Source organism: Budorcas taxicolor, chromosome 2 (genome assembly GCF_023091745.1).
Source record: "Budorcas taxicolor isolate Tak-1 chromosome 2, Takin1.1, whole genome shotgun sequence".
NCBI classification, from domain to species: Eukaryota; Metazoa; Chordata; class Mammalia; order Artiodactyla; family Bovidae; genus Budorcas; species Budorcas taxicolor.
The window spans coordinates 26,057,057-26,073,387 of NC_068911.1; the positions used below are offsets into that span (position 1 = coordinate 26,057,057).

At 48.1% G+C, this 16,331-nt stretch overlaps 1 protein-coding gene across 1 annotated transcript; it reads left to right on the forward strand.

The window, feature by feature from the left end:
- The first annotated feature begins 6,330 nt into the window (after positions 1-6,330).
- On the forward strand, positions 6,331-7,929 carry ITPRIPL2 (ITPRIP like 2). Its single transcript, XM_052636247.1, has one exon. It carries the CDS (start codon positions 6,331-6,333, stop codon positions 7,927-7,929), a length of 1,599 nt encoding a protein of 532 aa, XP_052492207.1.
- The last annotated feature ends 8,402 nt before the right edge of the window (positions 7,930-16,331 follow it).

The window sequence follows — 16,331 nt, forward strand, 5'->3', positions numbered from 1 at the left end:
GAGGACACTGTTGGCAAAGCTGGGTGTCAGGCCCCCATGTTACAGGCTGCCCTGGCCCAGTCACTTGAGAGTAAGTGTTCAGACACATTTGCGAAAACTTGATTTTGCTGTGATGTTTACCAAAGTGACTGATGGGTGTGTCTCTCTGAAGAGACGACAGACTCGTGTGGGTATTCTGAGCTGCATGCCATGAGCTGTGTTGTAGTACACAGGAGAACCCACAGGAGAGCTTTAGAAAAACAACAGATCATTTATCGCAGATACTCTGAGAATCACTGGAAAAGTTGCAGGAAAGGGCTCTGAGCTCAACTTCCAGAAAACGTTTCCAAGCCACACAGCAGAACCTGGTCAGCACTTGGCAACTGAAGACAAACATAAATTAACCTGCCTTCCCAGAATGTGCCCTTTCTGTGCTACACAGACACACCCGAGAGATATTGCAGGTTAAGTTCCAGCCCACTGCAATAAAGCAAATATCACAATAAAGTGAGTCACAAAACTATTTTTGCTTTCCCAGTGCACATAAAAGTTATGTTCACACTATACTGTAGCCTATTATGTATGCGATGACATTATGTCTAAATAAACAATGTACACACCGTAACTTAAAAATACTTTATTGCTGATCATCATCCTAGCCTTCGAGTCAAAGCAGTAACATCAAAGTTAACAGATCACAGATCACCATAACAAATATAATAGTAATAATACAGCTTGAGATATTATGATAATTACCAACATGTGACAGAGATACCAAGTGAGGAAATGCTATTAAAAAAAAACGGTACTGATAAACTTGCTCACAGGGTGATCAAACACATTAAATTTGTTAAAAAAAAAAAAATCCATGAGGCAAAGTAAAGCAAAGTGCCATAAAACGTGTGCCTGTAAAACCTTTTACAATGTGAAAGGGAATGAAGCCGAGGGGTTCAGAGTCCAGCTCCAGAGTCAGCCTTGCCAGTGGTGTGACTTTCTCATCCTTTCTCTGCCTCGCTCTGCCCATATGTGAAATGGCATTGATAGCTGGGCTGGTTCTGAGCTTCTCTGCAGAAACCACAGGGCAAGAGCCGAGTCCAGGAGGCACATGGTATTTATCAAAGGGCTCTGGGCACTCGTACCTCAAGCATCTTTGCATAGACATCCTTTCCACAAGCATTTTCACTGCAAAATTAATTGGTCATGAGGCAATTTTGCTGTAAAAGATAAAATAACTGGTTGACAGTTGGGTTTGACTGTTGGCTTTCAACGGGTTGACAGTTTGGTTTCATTTCTCCATTAACATAGGACTGTCCTTCTTCCATCCCGTCAATCTCAGCCCTCATGATCTGTACAGTCATGAGCAGGCATGGCGGTCTTAAAATAGAGGATGATGACAACTATGTATATGGACTTGATAGAAAATATGGTGATAAAATTTACTGCAAGTGTGAAGTAAGAGAGTAAGTCAGAGCACGTACTTATGGCTCAGTTGGTAAAGACTTGACCTGCAATGTAGGAGACCCAGGTTCGATCCCTGGGTTGGGATGATCCCCTGGAGAAGGAAATGGCAACCCACTCTAATAATCTTGTCCGGGAAATCCCATGGACAGAGAAGCCTGGTGGGCTACAGTCCATGGGGGTCTCAAGAGTCGGACACAACTTAGCGACTAAACCACCAGCCGACAATAGAACATGATAACAGGTCAGTCTGCAGATCCTTTGGTGATTTGAAGGTACAGAGTTGAACCCACACCTTCTGCAGAACTTTGGAACGTCTATCAGGGGACATGCAACAACCTGCCAAGAACAAACAGTTTTCTCAACACGACACAAAGGTCAGGTACAAATACGCATCCTAGTATTTGGAAGCTGATACCTCTCTTAAACACAAAAGAAATTTTAGAGAAAAAGCAAAGCTGAACAGGCAGGTGAGACCAAAGCAAAAGAAAACTTTAAAATATAAGAACAAAAGACTTGGAGGACAAGTGCTTCAGCTCAGTTCAGTCGCTCCGTCGCATCCGACTCTGCGGCCCCATGGACTGCAGCACTCCAGGCCTCCTTGTCCATCACCAACTCCCGGAGCTTATTCAAACTCAAGTCCATTGAGTCGGTGATGCCATCCAACCATCTCATCCTCTGTCATCCCTTTCCCCTCCCGCCTTTAATCTTTGCAAGCATCAGGCTCTTCTCAAATGAGTCAGTTCTTCACATCAGGTGGCAAAAGTTTCAGCTTCAGTGTCAGTCCTTCCAATGAATATTCGAATTGATTCCCTTTAGGATTGACTGGGTTGATCTCCTTGCTGTCCAAGGGCCTCTCAAGAGTCTTCTTCAACACCACAATTCAAAAGCATCAATTCTTCGGTGCTCAGCTTTCTTTATAGTCCAACTCTCACATCCATACATGACTACTGGAAAAACCATAGCTTTGACTAGATGGACCTTTGTTGGCAAAGTAATGTGTCTACTTTTTAATATGCTGTCTAGGTTGGTCATAACTTTTCTTCCAAGGAGCAAGCATCGTTTAATTTCATGGCTGCAGTCCCCATCTGCAGTGATTTTAGGTACAATCTATAAAATAGAATCATTATCTGTGAAGTATTAACCATAAATTGGCACACATTTTAACTGTATTCAAATACATTTGTATTTTGCCATAAAGTCTTTTTAATTTTGTTATTTATTTCTCATGTTTCATTATTTCCTTTTTAATGCCCCTTTTTTATTTGTCACTGATTTATCTTTTACAGCAACATTGCCTGAAGGCCAATTAATTATGCAATGAAAATGTCTGCAGCAGAAACACCAGATATTATCAAACACACTGACCTTTCCCATCCCCCAAAGCCTGATCAGGTATCACCCTCCTCCCCGCTCCAGGCGCCTTCCCTGGGCCCTCCCTGGGAAGTGAATCACTGCCATTCTTTCTTCACAGGACACACCTCTGGGGAATCAGAAATGTTGGGAGAGCTGTGTATATATATTTGCTGAGCATTAAAAAAAAAAAAAAAACCAAGAGAAGACTTTGTCAAATATTAACCATGAAGGATTTTTAATGAAATAATGATCAAAAGTTGATGAAACAGTGGCAGTTTTTTTAATCTACCCACACCATGCGGCATTTTAGTCCTTAAGCAGAGAGCCCCTACTCTTTTACGGCACGTCCCCCTCTGCCTGGCACATTGTATGTTGGGCAATAAATTAAGGAAAAAATGAATTTGTACTTGATCTGAAACATACAGTAGATTTTTCCAAGGGCAAATTTCCAAAGTCTGTACCTTGATCTCTCTGGAGGAAATGAGCTATGGAAACTGATTATAGGCAGAAAAGATGATAGTAATGGTAATATCCTACAAGGCAGGAGACGAGGGAGACATGGGTTCAATCTCTGTATGTGGGAAGATCCCCTGGAGGAGGAAATGGCAACCCACTCCAGTATTCTTGCCAGTTAAATCCCATGGACCATGGAGCCTGGCAGGCTACAATCTATTAGGGTCACAAGGAGTCAGACATGACCACGTGACTTCACACACACACGCACACACAGTAATACAGTATATCATTTACTGAGGGTGGCTCCCCCAAAAGGCTTGTCCACATCCTAACCCTGAAACCTGTGAGGGACCCTGTCCCTAACTTAATTTAGGGACAAAGGGGCTTCAGCATGTGAATTTTGAGGAGACACATTTCAGTCTATGGCACCACCCCAGTTCAGGTTAATCATTGCATTCTCTTCTGTGTGTGCACAGTCGCTCAGTGGTGTCTGACTCTAGCAACCTCATGGACTGTAGCCCGCCAGGCTCCTCTGTCCATGGAAGTTTCCAGGCAAGAATACTGGAGTGGGTTGCCATTTCCTCCTCCAGGGGTCTTCCGGTCCAAGAGATCGAACCTGCATCTCTGGCATCTCCTTGGCAGGTGGATTCTTTACCACTGCATTCTCTTACTTGGTCACTTCTAGCATAGGACTCAGGGTTATCCCTAAGCATGACATTTGCTGCAACTTTCAGGCAACCAAAACCTTCTTTTCCCTTGGATTGAGGAAAAGGTCAGGTTAGAGCAGCCAGGGGCCTCTCCAGACAGATTGGCAGAGAGTGCAGCCCACTTAGAAGAAAGCAGAGTTAAGAAGTGGTTTGAGCAAACCTAGATCCAGCCATACTGAAGTATTCTAGGATCGTAAAGAACTTGGACTGCAAGGAGATCCAACCAGTCCATTCTGAAGGAGATCAGCCCTGGGATTTCTTTGGAAGGAATGATGCTAAAGCTGAAGCTCCAGTATTTTGGCCACCTCATGCAAAGAGTTGACTCATTGGAAAAGACTCTGATGCTGGGAGGGATTGGGGGCAGGAGGAGAAGGGGACCACAGAGAATGAGATGGCTGGATGGCATCACTGACACGATGGACGTGAGTCTGAGTGAACTTCGGGAGCTGGTGATGGACAGGGAGGCCTGCGTGCTGCGATTCATGGAGTCGCAAAGAGTCGGACACGACTGAGCGACTGAACTAACTAACTAACTAACTAACTAAAGGACGTCTCAATTAACCTGACAATAAATGGACAATAAATGCTTTTAAAGCTGCATGTCTGTCACTTGCAACTCAAAGACTCCTGACTTAATAGACTTTGATCTCATGGTTAATGTTAATAGGAGTTGGAGACAGGTATCTGAGTACAGTTCTGCTTAGCTCTGAAAGGCTTTCCTGGGAGTAATCTTGGGGCTTAAGTCAGGAGCCATCCTCTGAGTCCTGATTCCCAGATGACTTCTGAGTTCTGACATTTTTAATATATTTACCCTTGCTCTCCTTTACTGGTGGTGGGAACAAAGAAGGTGCAATGAATGTAAATAAGTTGTTTAAAAATTATAAGTTCAGATAATTAAATAAATGCTGATAACTTCAGGGAGTGCTCCCTGTTATGAAACAAAACAAGGATTCCTGGGCTGGGGGCCCAGCGTAGGCCCTGACAAAGGACCCTTCTCAGGAAGGGACGGCCTCTCGGGTCCTGCTTCCCTGGAGCCAGGTGCCAATGTTCAAAGCACAGCTCTGCTAAAAGCTGTGTGACCCTGGGCAAGGGCTGAACCTTGTCTATGCCCTAGTTTCCTCATCTGAAAAATGCGGAAAAATAATAGTGCCCTTTTCATAGGAGGACGTGAGGAGCCAGCGTGTGTGACCTGTGTAAAGGCTGTGATCGTCCCTCCAAGGCTGGCTCCTCCTCAATTCCGGGTCTCAGGAACCCACCGTCACCCACAACAGAGAGCCTCCAGCTTCCGCGGGGCAGCCCCCACCTTGTCACAACCTCACACAGTTTTATTCCTTTTCACAGCATTTTTCTGCTGTGGGACGCCTCCTTTTTTTTATGCTGTCCTCTTTTAAAAAGGCCGTTAAACTTCAGGAAGGGCATCATTAGCCCGGTCTATTTCGCCAACTGCTGTTTCACCAGCCTCTGGTCTGCCGGGCACACAGTAGGTATTCAGTAGGTATCGGTTTGAATAAAGGACGGCGGCACACTGGCAGGGGCCGCTTCCGCTCCAGGACCTGCCACGCCACCAATACCCCGCCGCCGCGGCTTGCCGGGGTGAGGGGGGCGGTTTCGGGGGAGGGCGGGGGATCGACGGGCTCCTCTGCGCCGTCTCCCCCTCCTTCCTTTCAACGTCTCAGCGCAACTCTGTGTGAACACAACTCCAGAAAGCTCCCTGGACAGGCCACCGCCCCGCAATCAGAGCCTTTCTATCCGCCTTCGGGGAGGGAGGACCGGGGAGGCCAGCTGCCAGCGCGTCCTCAAGTCCCTCCCGCCGCCCCGCGTCGCTTGAAGGCGGAGGCCCTGGAGGGGGCCGACCCCGCCCGCCGGCTCGGCGCGCGGCTTCCAGACTCCGGCATTTCCTCCCCGCTAGCTGGCGCGGTCTCGCCTCCCCTCGGAAGAGGAAACTCCTGGGGCCGAGTAACGGGAACAAGCGCGGAGGGGAGCGGCGAGCGACCTCCGGGTGGGTGCCCCGCAGCTCCGGGAGGGCAGCCCGGGGTAGGCGGCGAGCGCGGCGGGACCAGAAGCTGGCCGCGGGCGGCGTGCCGGAGCGCGGGGCGGGGAGGGCCGCCGGGCCGGACGCCGCGCGCAGTCGGCACAGGGCGCGGCCGGGAGCCGGGGCGGGCGGGGCCGGCCGCTGCTGGAAGGAGCGCTTGAGCTGGGAGAGGAGGCCGAGCTGGAGGGCGGCTTTCCCCGGCCCGGCGACGGGGGAGCCGCCGCGGAAGCGAAGGAGACCGGGACAGTGGGGCTGCCCGGGCGCTGCGCGCATGCTGGGCCGGGGGCGCCGCCGGGGCTCGCGCCCTGGGCTGTTCCGCCGTCGCTGCCCCCGGCGCCCGGCATGTCGGTGCACTACACTCTCAATTTGCGCGTCTTCTGGCCCCTGGTGACCGGCCTGTGCACCGCCCTCGTGTGCCTCTACCATGTCCTGCGGGGAAACGCGGGCGCCCGAACCGAGGCCCCCGACGGCGCGGATGGCGGCTTCCCGCTGCTCAAGGTGGCGGTCCTCCTCCTCCTTGGCTACATCCTCCTGCGCTGTCGCCACGCCGTCCGGCAGCGCTTTCTGCCCGGGCCTCCCCGCATGGGGGGCCACTCTGCCTTCTCGGCTAAACACTTCCCCGAGCCCAGCCTAGACATCTTGCTGGAGAGTTACTACGAACACGAGGTGCGCCTGTCGCCGCACGTGCTGGGCCACAGCAAGGCACACGTGAGCCGCATCGTGGGCGAGTTGGTGCGGGCTGGCCGTGCCCGAGGGTCCCCAGGCCCCATCCCCGGGGGAGCGCTGGCCTTGGCCTTCCGCGGAGACTTCATCCAGGTAGGGAGCGCCTACGAGCAGCATAAAATCCGCCGGCCCGACGGCTTCGACGTGCTCGTGCCGCTGCGCCTCCCTCCCCTGGTGGCCCTGGAGCCGCGGAGCCTGGGCGCAGAGCCCGAGCTGGCTCCAGCCTTCCACGGCTGCTTCGTGTGTGCACTCAAGGCGCCGCCAGGGGCTTCCGGCGGCCACTGGCTCCGGGACTGCAAACCCTTCTCCGACGGCTTCTGCGTGGATGTCCGCGGGCGGCGCCTCCTTTCGGCCACGCTGGTACTGCGCTGGTTCCAGGCGCACCTGCAGCGCTCCCTGGCCACCGTGCGCTACAGCCTGGAGGGGCGTTGTCGGGTCAGCCTGACCCCGGGCGGTCTGGAGCAGCCGCCCACCCTACACATCTTGCCCTGCCGCACCGATTACGGCTGCTGCCGCCTTTCCATGGCCGTGCGACTCATCCCTGCCGTCCATTTGGGCGACAGCGTCTTCCTGGTGGCGCCACTACCGCCGCCCTCACCTGCCGGGCCCCTGTCGGAGCTCCCGGGAGGCCTGCGTGCCGATGCCCTGTGGGGGGTGAACACAGCGCGCCAGGAGCAGAAGCTGCTGAGCTGGCTGCAGGAAAGGGCCCCCCCAGGTGCCTGCTACCTCAAGTGCCTGCAGTTGCTTAAAGCTCTGCGAGACCTTGGCGCCCGCGGGCTGGACCCGACGGCCGCCGCGCAGTGGGGACGCATCCTCTCCTCGTACGTGCTCAAGTCGGCGCTGCTGGCGGTGCTGCAGCGCGAGGGGGCTCCGGCACCAGGCTGGGACGAGGCGCACCTGGGCGACCGCCTGGAGGAGCTAGTGCAGTTTCTCAGGGACTGCCTGCTGCGACGCCGGACGCTCTTCCACTGCGTCCTGGGCCCTGGAGGGGCGGCCACCGAGGTGGGCCCGCTACCCAAGGTACTGCGTGAAGCTGCCCCAGTTGACCTCCTGGCGGCTTTCGACCGGCAGGTTCGGGAACTCACAGCGGCGCGGTTGCTGTCCACGTGGCGAAGGCTGCCCCAGCTTCTCCGCGCCTATGGTGGTCCCCGCTACCTTGTCAGGTGCCCGCCACCCCGGAGTCAGCGCACCCAAGGGTTCCCTGAAGATGAACCATAAACCCTGTTAGAGCCCCCACCTGGCCCAGTGCTCCTGCAGCCCCACTCCACAGGTGGGGCGGGGATGGCAGTGAAGCCTGTTTAAGGCAAGGAAGATGACCTGCAGAAGGGGTTGGATATTCAGAACGTGGCATCTGGCAGCTTAAACATCACCCCGGCTCCACTATCCAGATAATCATGGCATCTTCACACCCATCAAAGTGTCCTGGACGAGCTATGGAAAGACGGCAACTGAGAGTTGGTCCAAATGTTGGTTTGTGTGAAATGATTCTGTAGAAGGATTTAGCTTTTAGGGAGGTTCAGTAAAGCAAGAACTAGCTGGAGAAAAAGTTCCCTCTGCCAGTTGTTTAGAAGATCTCTCTTGCCCCCCAGTTTAAAGAAGCTAATGTGGTTTTTTTTGACATAACTACTTGGTAGGTCCTGGTTTTCTGGCTGTCTTTTTAAAAATCTGAACCTTTCTCTACAACTGGAACTGTAATTCTATTACAGGGGCTCATGTTCTGAGGTACAAAATATCAAGGTATTTTTAAAGGGTCCCATCAAGGGTGTTTGACAGGATTGTGAAGAATTAAGTCACAGGTGTTGAGCGGCAGTCAAGAGCTGGTTAATGAAACTTTCAGAGCGAACAGCACTATATCGATCAGTTCTTTCATTTTGGGGTAATTGCTAGTGCCACGTGTGGCATCGAAAAGGGAGGCCAGTTATATTTGCTATGAAGGGAGGTGCAGTCTTGAAGAGCAGGCTTGCTCAACACCGCTGCAGGCAGGCGCTGGGATGAGCACTCATCAGCCCCTGCTGTGAGCCATGCTCAGGGCAGAGTGACAATGCTTCAGACAGCACTGGTGAGGGCAGAAAACATGTTGAGTCTCGAAAAAGATGAAGCTCACTCTGCCTAGCAAGGTGTCTCGCCAGGGCTTGCTGCTGGCTAGGGAGAGAAACCTTTTCTGTTTGTTCGTTTTTGTTTTCAAGTCTTTTTAGCAAACTCCTTTTCTTTCTGAGTTTAATGAGATGGTGAAGAGGCGGTGCCTGCTCTCAACCAATTTCAGTGATCCTTCGTGGTTGGGATGTTTTGCTCTGATTGCCCAAGCAGCCTTTTAGCGACCTGAAGGCCACCTTTGAGAAGCAGTTGATTCAGCACAGGTCTTGCAGTGCATTTCACTTAGAGTTCGGCATCTCTGGGCTCTGTGCTTGAAGATCAGTTATTTCCCAGTCCGTCGACAGGAGGAAGACAGCAGGGGAGGGCAAGCTAGGGGGAGATGGAGGGAGACAGCCCTTGTCAGCTGTATGCTCTTTCTTTTCTTTGGGCATAAACATCACCAGGCTGAGTGTATTTTGCAGCTCATCCATTCTGAAATCCCTCTGTCCTCCCAATTTTCTAATAGCTCTCAATTGCATCAGTCAACATAAAACTCACTTGAAGTTTAGAATGGGCCATCATCTGCTGAGTAGAAAATATAACCAGTCCCAGTGATACACTTTAGGTTTTTTAACTTTTTTTTTTTAACAGAGACTTTTAAAGGTAAAACTTGGAAGACAGAAGTAGTCACATGAATTGGGCCATTGTTTAATTTCTGAGCTATTTGGAGGGAACTTTTAAAACTTTTTAGGGGCCCTCCTTGGCCACTGTGGGAAAATAGTTGTGAATAGATGACTTATAGGGAATCCTTCTCATCAGAACTGCAGAGATTTCTTAGTCCTTTGCAACCTTGGACTGCAAGAGAAACAGTTGCAAATGTGCTGTCTCTTTGGAGTTGCGTTGGGGACATTTCCCCTCGATACCACAAAGTCATTCCTAGTTTTTGAGGTCAGTGTTAGGTCGTAAGGTACTGCATTTAGCAAAGGAATCAGTCTACCAACTTCCTGCAAATATATAAACTGCACAGTGTTTTTTTTAAATTACTTTTTAAATAAATTTCAAGAGTAAGTAGATCTTTATATAAATATATATTTATAATGTTTCCATACTCAGCTACAATTTCCCCTGTAGTTGGAATAGGGGAAAGCGAGGCTACTGGGAGGGGGGGATTATAAAGCTTTAAAAGCTGAATTTTCCAAGTATTTCTAGTTAAGTTGATAGGTTCCTTTTTTGAATAGCATTTTGATGTTTGAATCTAGTAACATACTTACTGTTCTTGTAGTTTTTTTTTTTTTCAGGTTAATTACCCAAAGCCTCATCCATCCTCAAGATTTTTAAATTTTATTTTTTTTAATTAATGGGGCATTGTGTTTGTGAATTTTTAAACTATTAATGTTTTATTTAAATGCCATGCTGAGCAGTTGTTCTCTGTACATGGTAACCAAAAACTTGGAGATTTCGATCAATTTTGATCAATGTTTAGTAATCCAAAACATGTACTGTGTACAAATGAAATAATATGGCATATTAGCCAGGTTCATGATGGTTGCCCATGGCACTTAAATTAAGCTCAATTCTGTATTTTATTAGGGCTCCATCATGTCCTTGATCTGAAATATATACATTTTTGGTGTATACTTGGTACTGGAGATTCATATATGCAAATATTCTTATTCCAGAAGGCTCAAAATTGTTCATGCTCTGAGAAAAAAGATTAACTGTCCAGCCAGTGTCTGAAGAAAATGTTTTGGGGAGATGATTCAGCCTTTTTGCCGTAAGACACACTTCGGTAACTCCCACTGACCAGTCTTGGGAGCCATGTCAAAATGCTTGTGGGCTGAGACAGAGATTTTTTTTTTTCAAAATGAAACTGAAGCTGAAGGAAGGGAAAATATGAGCGAACGAAGAGAAATCTGAAGATTTCAGGAAGGAGGACTTAAGATGGATGTGAAAGGAAGAGCTGGGCAGAAGATTTCACTCCATGGGGTGAAATCACATGAGGGTGTGAGAGAGGTTTGGGTTAGGAAACTCGTTGTTTAGATATGTGCTATTTCAAAGCAGGGGTCGCAAACTCAGCAGCCTGCAGAAGCAAAACAGGGAGGTAAATAGGGGAGGGGTGGGTGGTGGGGGGTACTCTGCCCATCTTCAGGGTGCACATTGCTCAGTTCTATGCAGGAAAGAGGGTAGAGTGGGGCTGGAAAAAAAAAAAAGGCTGTTTTTGAAAAAGGAAGCTTTCTGATTTTTAAACAACATAATAAAAAAAAAATCCAAAACACATGTGGGCCAAAAATACATTTGGATGAGCCTGGGGGCTATCAGTTTGCGACCCCTGCCTTACACAGTTAACCCCTTAAGTATGAATAAGGTTATATTTATTGTTATGGGTATGATGTAATATGTGGTTGGGGGTGATATTTCAAGTCTACTTTCTCTCTCAGAACTAAAACAAATCCCCCAAATTAATACGGCCACAGGTAACACTTAACTTTCAATTCCCAGGAGGATTCTCCATCCTAGAGCCGAAAGATACTGGACGTCAGGCCCCTGGGGGCCAGCTCTTAGCATTTCCTTCGTGGTGAGTTGGGCCTGAATTCCTTGGCTCTATCAGAAGTCTGCAGATGAGTAATCAGGAAGGATTGTAGAATAACTTGTTTCTTCTTTATTTGTGTGTTATTCTTATTTTTAAATTAGGTTTTGTTTTTTAGTAGTTTCCTAGCCTTTGGGATGATAGTTGGTGGCTGTGAACACCAGAGAAAAATGCCGGGGCCTCCCTGCCAAGCTTCTCAGGCTTGTTACCAGCCCCACTGTTAAGAGCACTGTTTTGATCAGATGTTTCTCTTTCTGACTCAATGGCTCCCACCAAAACTGACATCCTAGCTGGAAGAATTAAATTAATAGCCTTCCAAAGTGTTTCCTTTAGCCTCAAGGAATAAGTCACTTTTTCTATAAAATGTGGTTTTTGATCTTGATGATGATTTAATTTATCATATACACAGGGAGGAAGATTATTATTATCCCTCCCCAGTGGTGAAAAAAAATAAACCTCATGGACATTTCCATTATCCCTTGGGAGGAAAAAAAGTTCAGTGTTATCATTGTGGCATTTGTTAATTTTTTTTTTTAATTGCTTGTCTGTTTCTTAGACACTACTGTTTATTTTTTTTATACTTTCATAGCACATGATTTGGTGGGAATAGAGCAAGTATAAGTTGGGAGAGGATGAAGATACATGTGATCATCTGTACAGAGAGAATGGACTAAAACGTGCAGCTAAAATACATGTAATCTCGTTTTTTAAATATCAGATATTCAGGAATATTGTGAGCACCGTTTACTTTTATTTTTAAAGTGCCTTGATTCAGTCACTTGACTTTAAAACATTCCTATTATTTTACTGTTATTTTTAGTGTGGATTTTGACCCTAAACTGTGTATTATGATGCTGTCTATCGGCTGCGGTCACAGCAAATGTTTTGTTCCAATAACAGAGACCAAAGAGGTGATCAAATATGGTTCCGCTGCTACAGTTGTGTGATTAAAAGGTGCTTTAGTCACACCAAATTCCCATGGTCCAAACTGTCGAGGCCAGCCATTTGTTTTCTGTTTCAGGTTGAAGTAAATTTGCACTTTTAATCATATGGGTCATTGGGGACCTTGTTCTTTCATACTTTGCTTTATTAATAAAGGAACTTATAGAAACCTCTGGATTGAACATCAGATTTAGAGAGAGTTCCCATATTCTGGGAGGGCAGCGTGTGGCTACAATAGCTTGTGGTTCCTTACACAGGCCACCTGCTTTCAGCGAGTGGGTGTATGGGACGCTTTTCCACACAGCAAAGATGGGATCATTGTACAGAACTGACATCGTGCTTGGGTGGGGAAGGATGCCAGTTCATGGCTCTGTGGGCAGCCTGGGGTCTTGCCTTCAAGTCATTTTTTTAGCAAGAAGCTTCTGGCCCTGCCCTTCCTCTCTGCCTCCCACCTCCACCCTCCTCTACCCTCAGTTCGGCTCTCACACATCAAACACAACTCAAGTCTTGGCCTGTGGCTAATTTGTAGCTTAAGAATTTTGCCCAGAAATTTCTTAGCCCCCCTGCCCCAGGCCCTCTCCAAATGGTAAACATTAGCTAATAAGAAAAACCACAAGGCTTTGTGAGAGATGGAATCTCAGAGGCCACTAGGACTCTTCAAAGTCTTTAGAACCAGGTGGAAGTTGGCTAGTTAAACAGTGGTTGTGTAAAACACTTGCCTAAGGGAAAGGGGTGTGTTTTGATTAGTTTTCAGCAGTTCTCCTTGGGTGGCTCCTGTCCCCAGGGGGTGAGGACACACAGAGGTAACAGATAGGGTCTCTCTCATGAATTCACAAGACGCTGCAAGAGGCAGTCAGTTAAAGAAGTCATTTCCATGCAGTGTGGTGGGTGCTAGGTGGGAGGAGGGCCTGGATGCACAGAAGTAGTTTCAGGGAGGGCTGCTTGAAGGAAGCGATTTGCAGTTGAGATCCAAAGATAGACAGGAATTCGCTTATTAAAGGGAGTTGGGCTGGAGAGCAAAGCTTCAGACACAGAGGTGACAGGAGCAGTCAGTTTGGCTGGAAAGTGAGGGTGTGTGGGAGCAAGGGGGCTCCGGTGGCAAAGGATGAGGTGGGAGAGGCAGGAAGGCACCAAGCCACAGGGGTTCTGGAAGCCTGAGCTTCTCAAACTGCATTGTGCAAACCACCTGGGCATCTTGTTTGAATGTAAGTTCTTAATTCCACAGGTCTGGGTGCAACCTGAAAGCCCACTTTCCTCACAGATGATGGCTATGCTGCTGATGCAGGCATAGCACTTTGATTGCAAGGTTGGAAACCACACTGAAAGTCTGGACTGACCCCCAAGATACTGGCAATCCACCTTAGGAAGGAATGGCAGGGTCACATTTGAGTTTGACTCACTCTGAATTGCAAGGTGGAGAATGAAGAGGGTGGCAATTCATCTATTTTTATAAAGTTTTACGGGAACACGGCCATACACATTCGTGTACATACCATCTCTGGCTGCTTCCATTCTCCATCAGCAGGGTGAATAATTGCAACACAGTACTGAAAAGAATTACTCTTTGGCCTCTTACAAAAAACGCTGGCTGGAAGTCATCTGATGCTGCCGTGGTCCAAGCCAGGCAGAGGGGTGGGGACAGAGACACCAATTACTTTGAAGACAGACCAGTGTCGTGTTTGGGCCAGTGCTTTATCTTCAAGAGGCCTGTCTTCAAGTCTTGGGTCTTGTTCTTCTCCTCTGTGTGTCTGCAAGTTACCCAATCCTGTCTGAACCTCAATTCCCTCATCTGTAAAATGGGATTAATAATAGAACCTCCCTCATAGGAGTGAGTGAGATTAACTTGACTGTGTCTATAAAGGACTTGCCACATATTCAGCACCCAGTGTGTGTCAGTGTGGAACTAATTATTGAATGGAATTTCCCTTTAGTCTGTCTCCAACCTCTTCGTCTGCTCCCTTTGGGCTCATTCTTCCTCCTCAGCAGGGTCCACCTGACCATATTTCTGCTCCCAGATTTTGTTCCTCCTGCTCCTTGATGCCCATAGTGTTCCCCTCTAGGGAAAGCTCTTACTCGGGTACCATGGTAGCCTGCTTATAAAAGTCGCCCCTGTTCTCCAAAGCTCCCTATTCCTCTGCCCCTGGCAAAGTGACTTTGCATTCTCTGCCATCCAGAAGGAAGCCTTTCACCCACCCCTTGAAACTGAAACAGCTTTGTGAGTTTAGTCAGTAGAATGTGGTAGAAAGGGCATTTTGCTAATTCCCAGCCTAGGCCTGTCTGGTTCCAATTGTTCTCTTGGAACGTGTGAACGACTGGCCTGCTGGGGAATGAGGGACCATGTAGCCCTGTCGCCAGAGGTGACCGCCACCTTCAAGATGTGACGGAGGCCATTCCCGATGAGCTTTCCCTTCCCGCCCACAACCAAGCAGACAACAGAATGACTGAAGCACTTGAGCAGCCGAGCCCAGCCAAGACCAGCCCAGATCAGCAAGACCGCCCAGCTGGCCTGTAGCCACCAAGCAAAACTGAACACATTGTTTTAAGCTGCTGAGTTAGTGGTAGCTTGTAGCTCAGCAATACCCAAATGATTTGGAAGCTCAAAAAAAAAAAAAAAAAAAAAGGGAAAGAGAGGCTGCCAGTGCAGTAAACAGGCAGCCTTGACTTCTATGCATTTGACCTTCAGACAGCCAGACTTTGATAGAAACCACCTTCCCACAGTGAATCCAGGTTTCCCTCATCTGCTGAAGCGCAGTGAGAGTGGGCTGAGTCGTGGCAGTGTTACCATCTTTTGGGGGGCATGTTTACACAGTTGTTTGTGTTCCTGCATTTGCCCTTATCTTGTAAAAGCAAATGGAAGCTGGAAAATGAAAATGCTGATTCAGGTGACAACATGCTGTAGGTCTCAAAAGTAATGCCGCTGACACTCATTCAGTGTCCCCTCATGATTAAGCTTCAGCTTCAGTCAGATGCTGGCTGATGTTGAACTTTTGGGTGGTATGTTCAATTGTAAAGGGAAAAACAACAGTGATAAAAAGCATGTTGGGCAACTATCACTTAGGAAGACATTTGGCCACAACCTACAAAAACTTAACCTATAGTGACTTAAATTATTTTTTCTCATCATCTAGAAGCCTGGAGGTAGGCAGCCAAGAGTTCAGGGAATCAGGGACCCAGGCATCTCTTTGCTCTGCCATTCTGGATATTTTCACTTTTATCCTCATTCCTGTTCTGTCAAGCTGCCACAATGGCTACTTCGGCCGTGGAGGAGAGAGCCTGGATTAAGGAAGGCAGTAGACTTCCCTGACATCTCATTGGCCAGAATGGTGTCACATGACCACTCCTAGCTGCAAGGGAAGCTGGAAACAGAGTCTGGCATTTAGCAGCCCTGAGCAAAATATGAAAAAAGGATCCGTATCAGTGAATAAATAAGATTCTGACACAGAAATGCTAGAAACAAATAGCAGAAGATTGTGTCAATGAAATGAGAAGTAGTTGGGGAATTTATAATTCCATAATTATATAATCTAGGACAGGGAGGCCTGGCATGCTTCGATTCATGGGGTCACAAAGAGTCAGACACGACTGAGCGACTGAACTGAACTGAACTGAACTGATGCCCATCCGGAGGCCTAGCATATAATAAATGTTATAAATATTAGAACTGAGTGAGTGCATGAGAGTTGCTCAGTCATGTCTGACTCTTTGCGACCCTAGGTACTGTAACCTGCCAGGCTCCTTTGTCCATGGAATTCTCCAGGCAAGAATACTGGAGTGGGTCACCATTTCCTTCTCCAATTAGGATAGAAGTCCCAGCTCTACCATCCCCTGACTATAATCTTTTAGGCAAGTCCATCAACTTGTCTGAACATCAATTTCCTCATTTGCAAAATGAGGTTGATAATCCCTCTTATTGGCTTATTGGAAGAATCAAAGAGAAATGCATGTGGGATTGAGAAGCACTACCAAATGTTAGCTACGGTATCTTAGGAGTGGTAAGGTGAATCCATATCTTAAGGGA

What these genes read in the sequence shown, in the direction of transcription:
- ITPRIPL2 (XM_052636247.1), top strand. Translation starts at nt 6,331, where the DNA reads ATGTCGGTGCACTACACTCTCAATTTGCGCGTCTTCTGGCCCCTGGTG.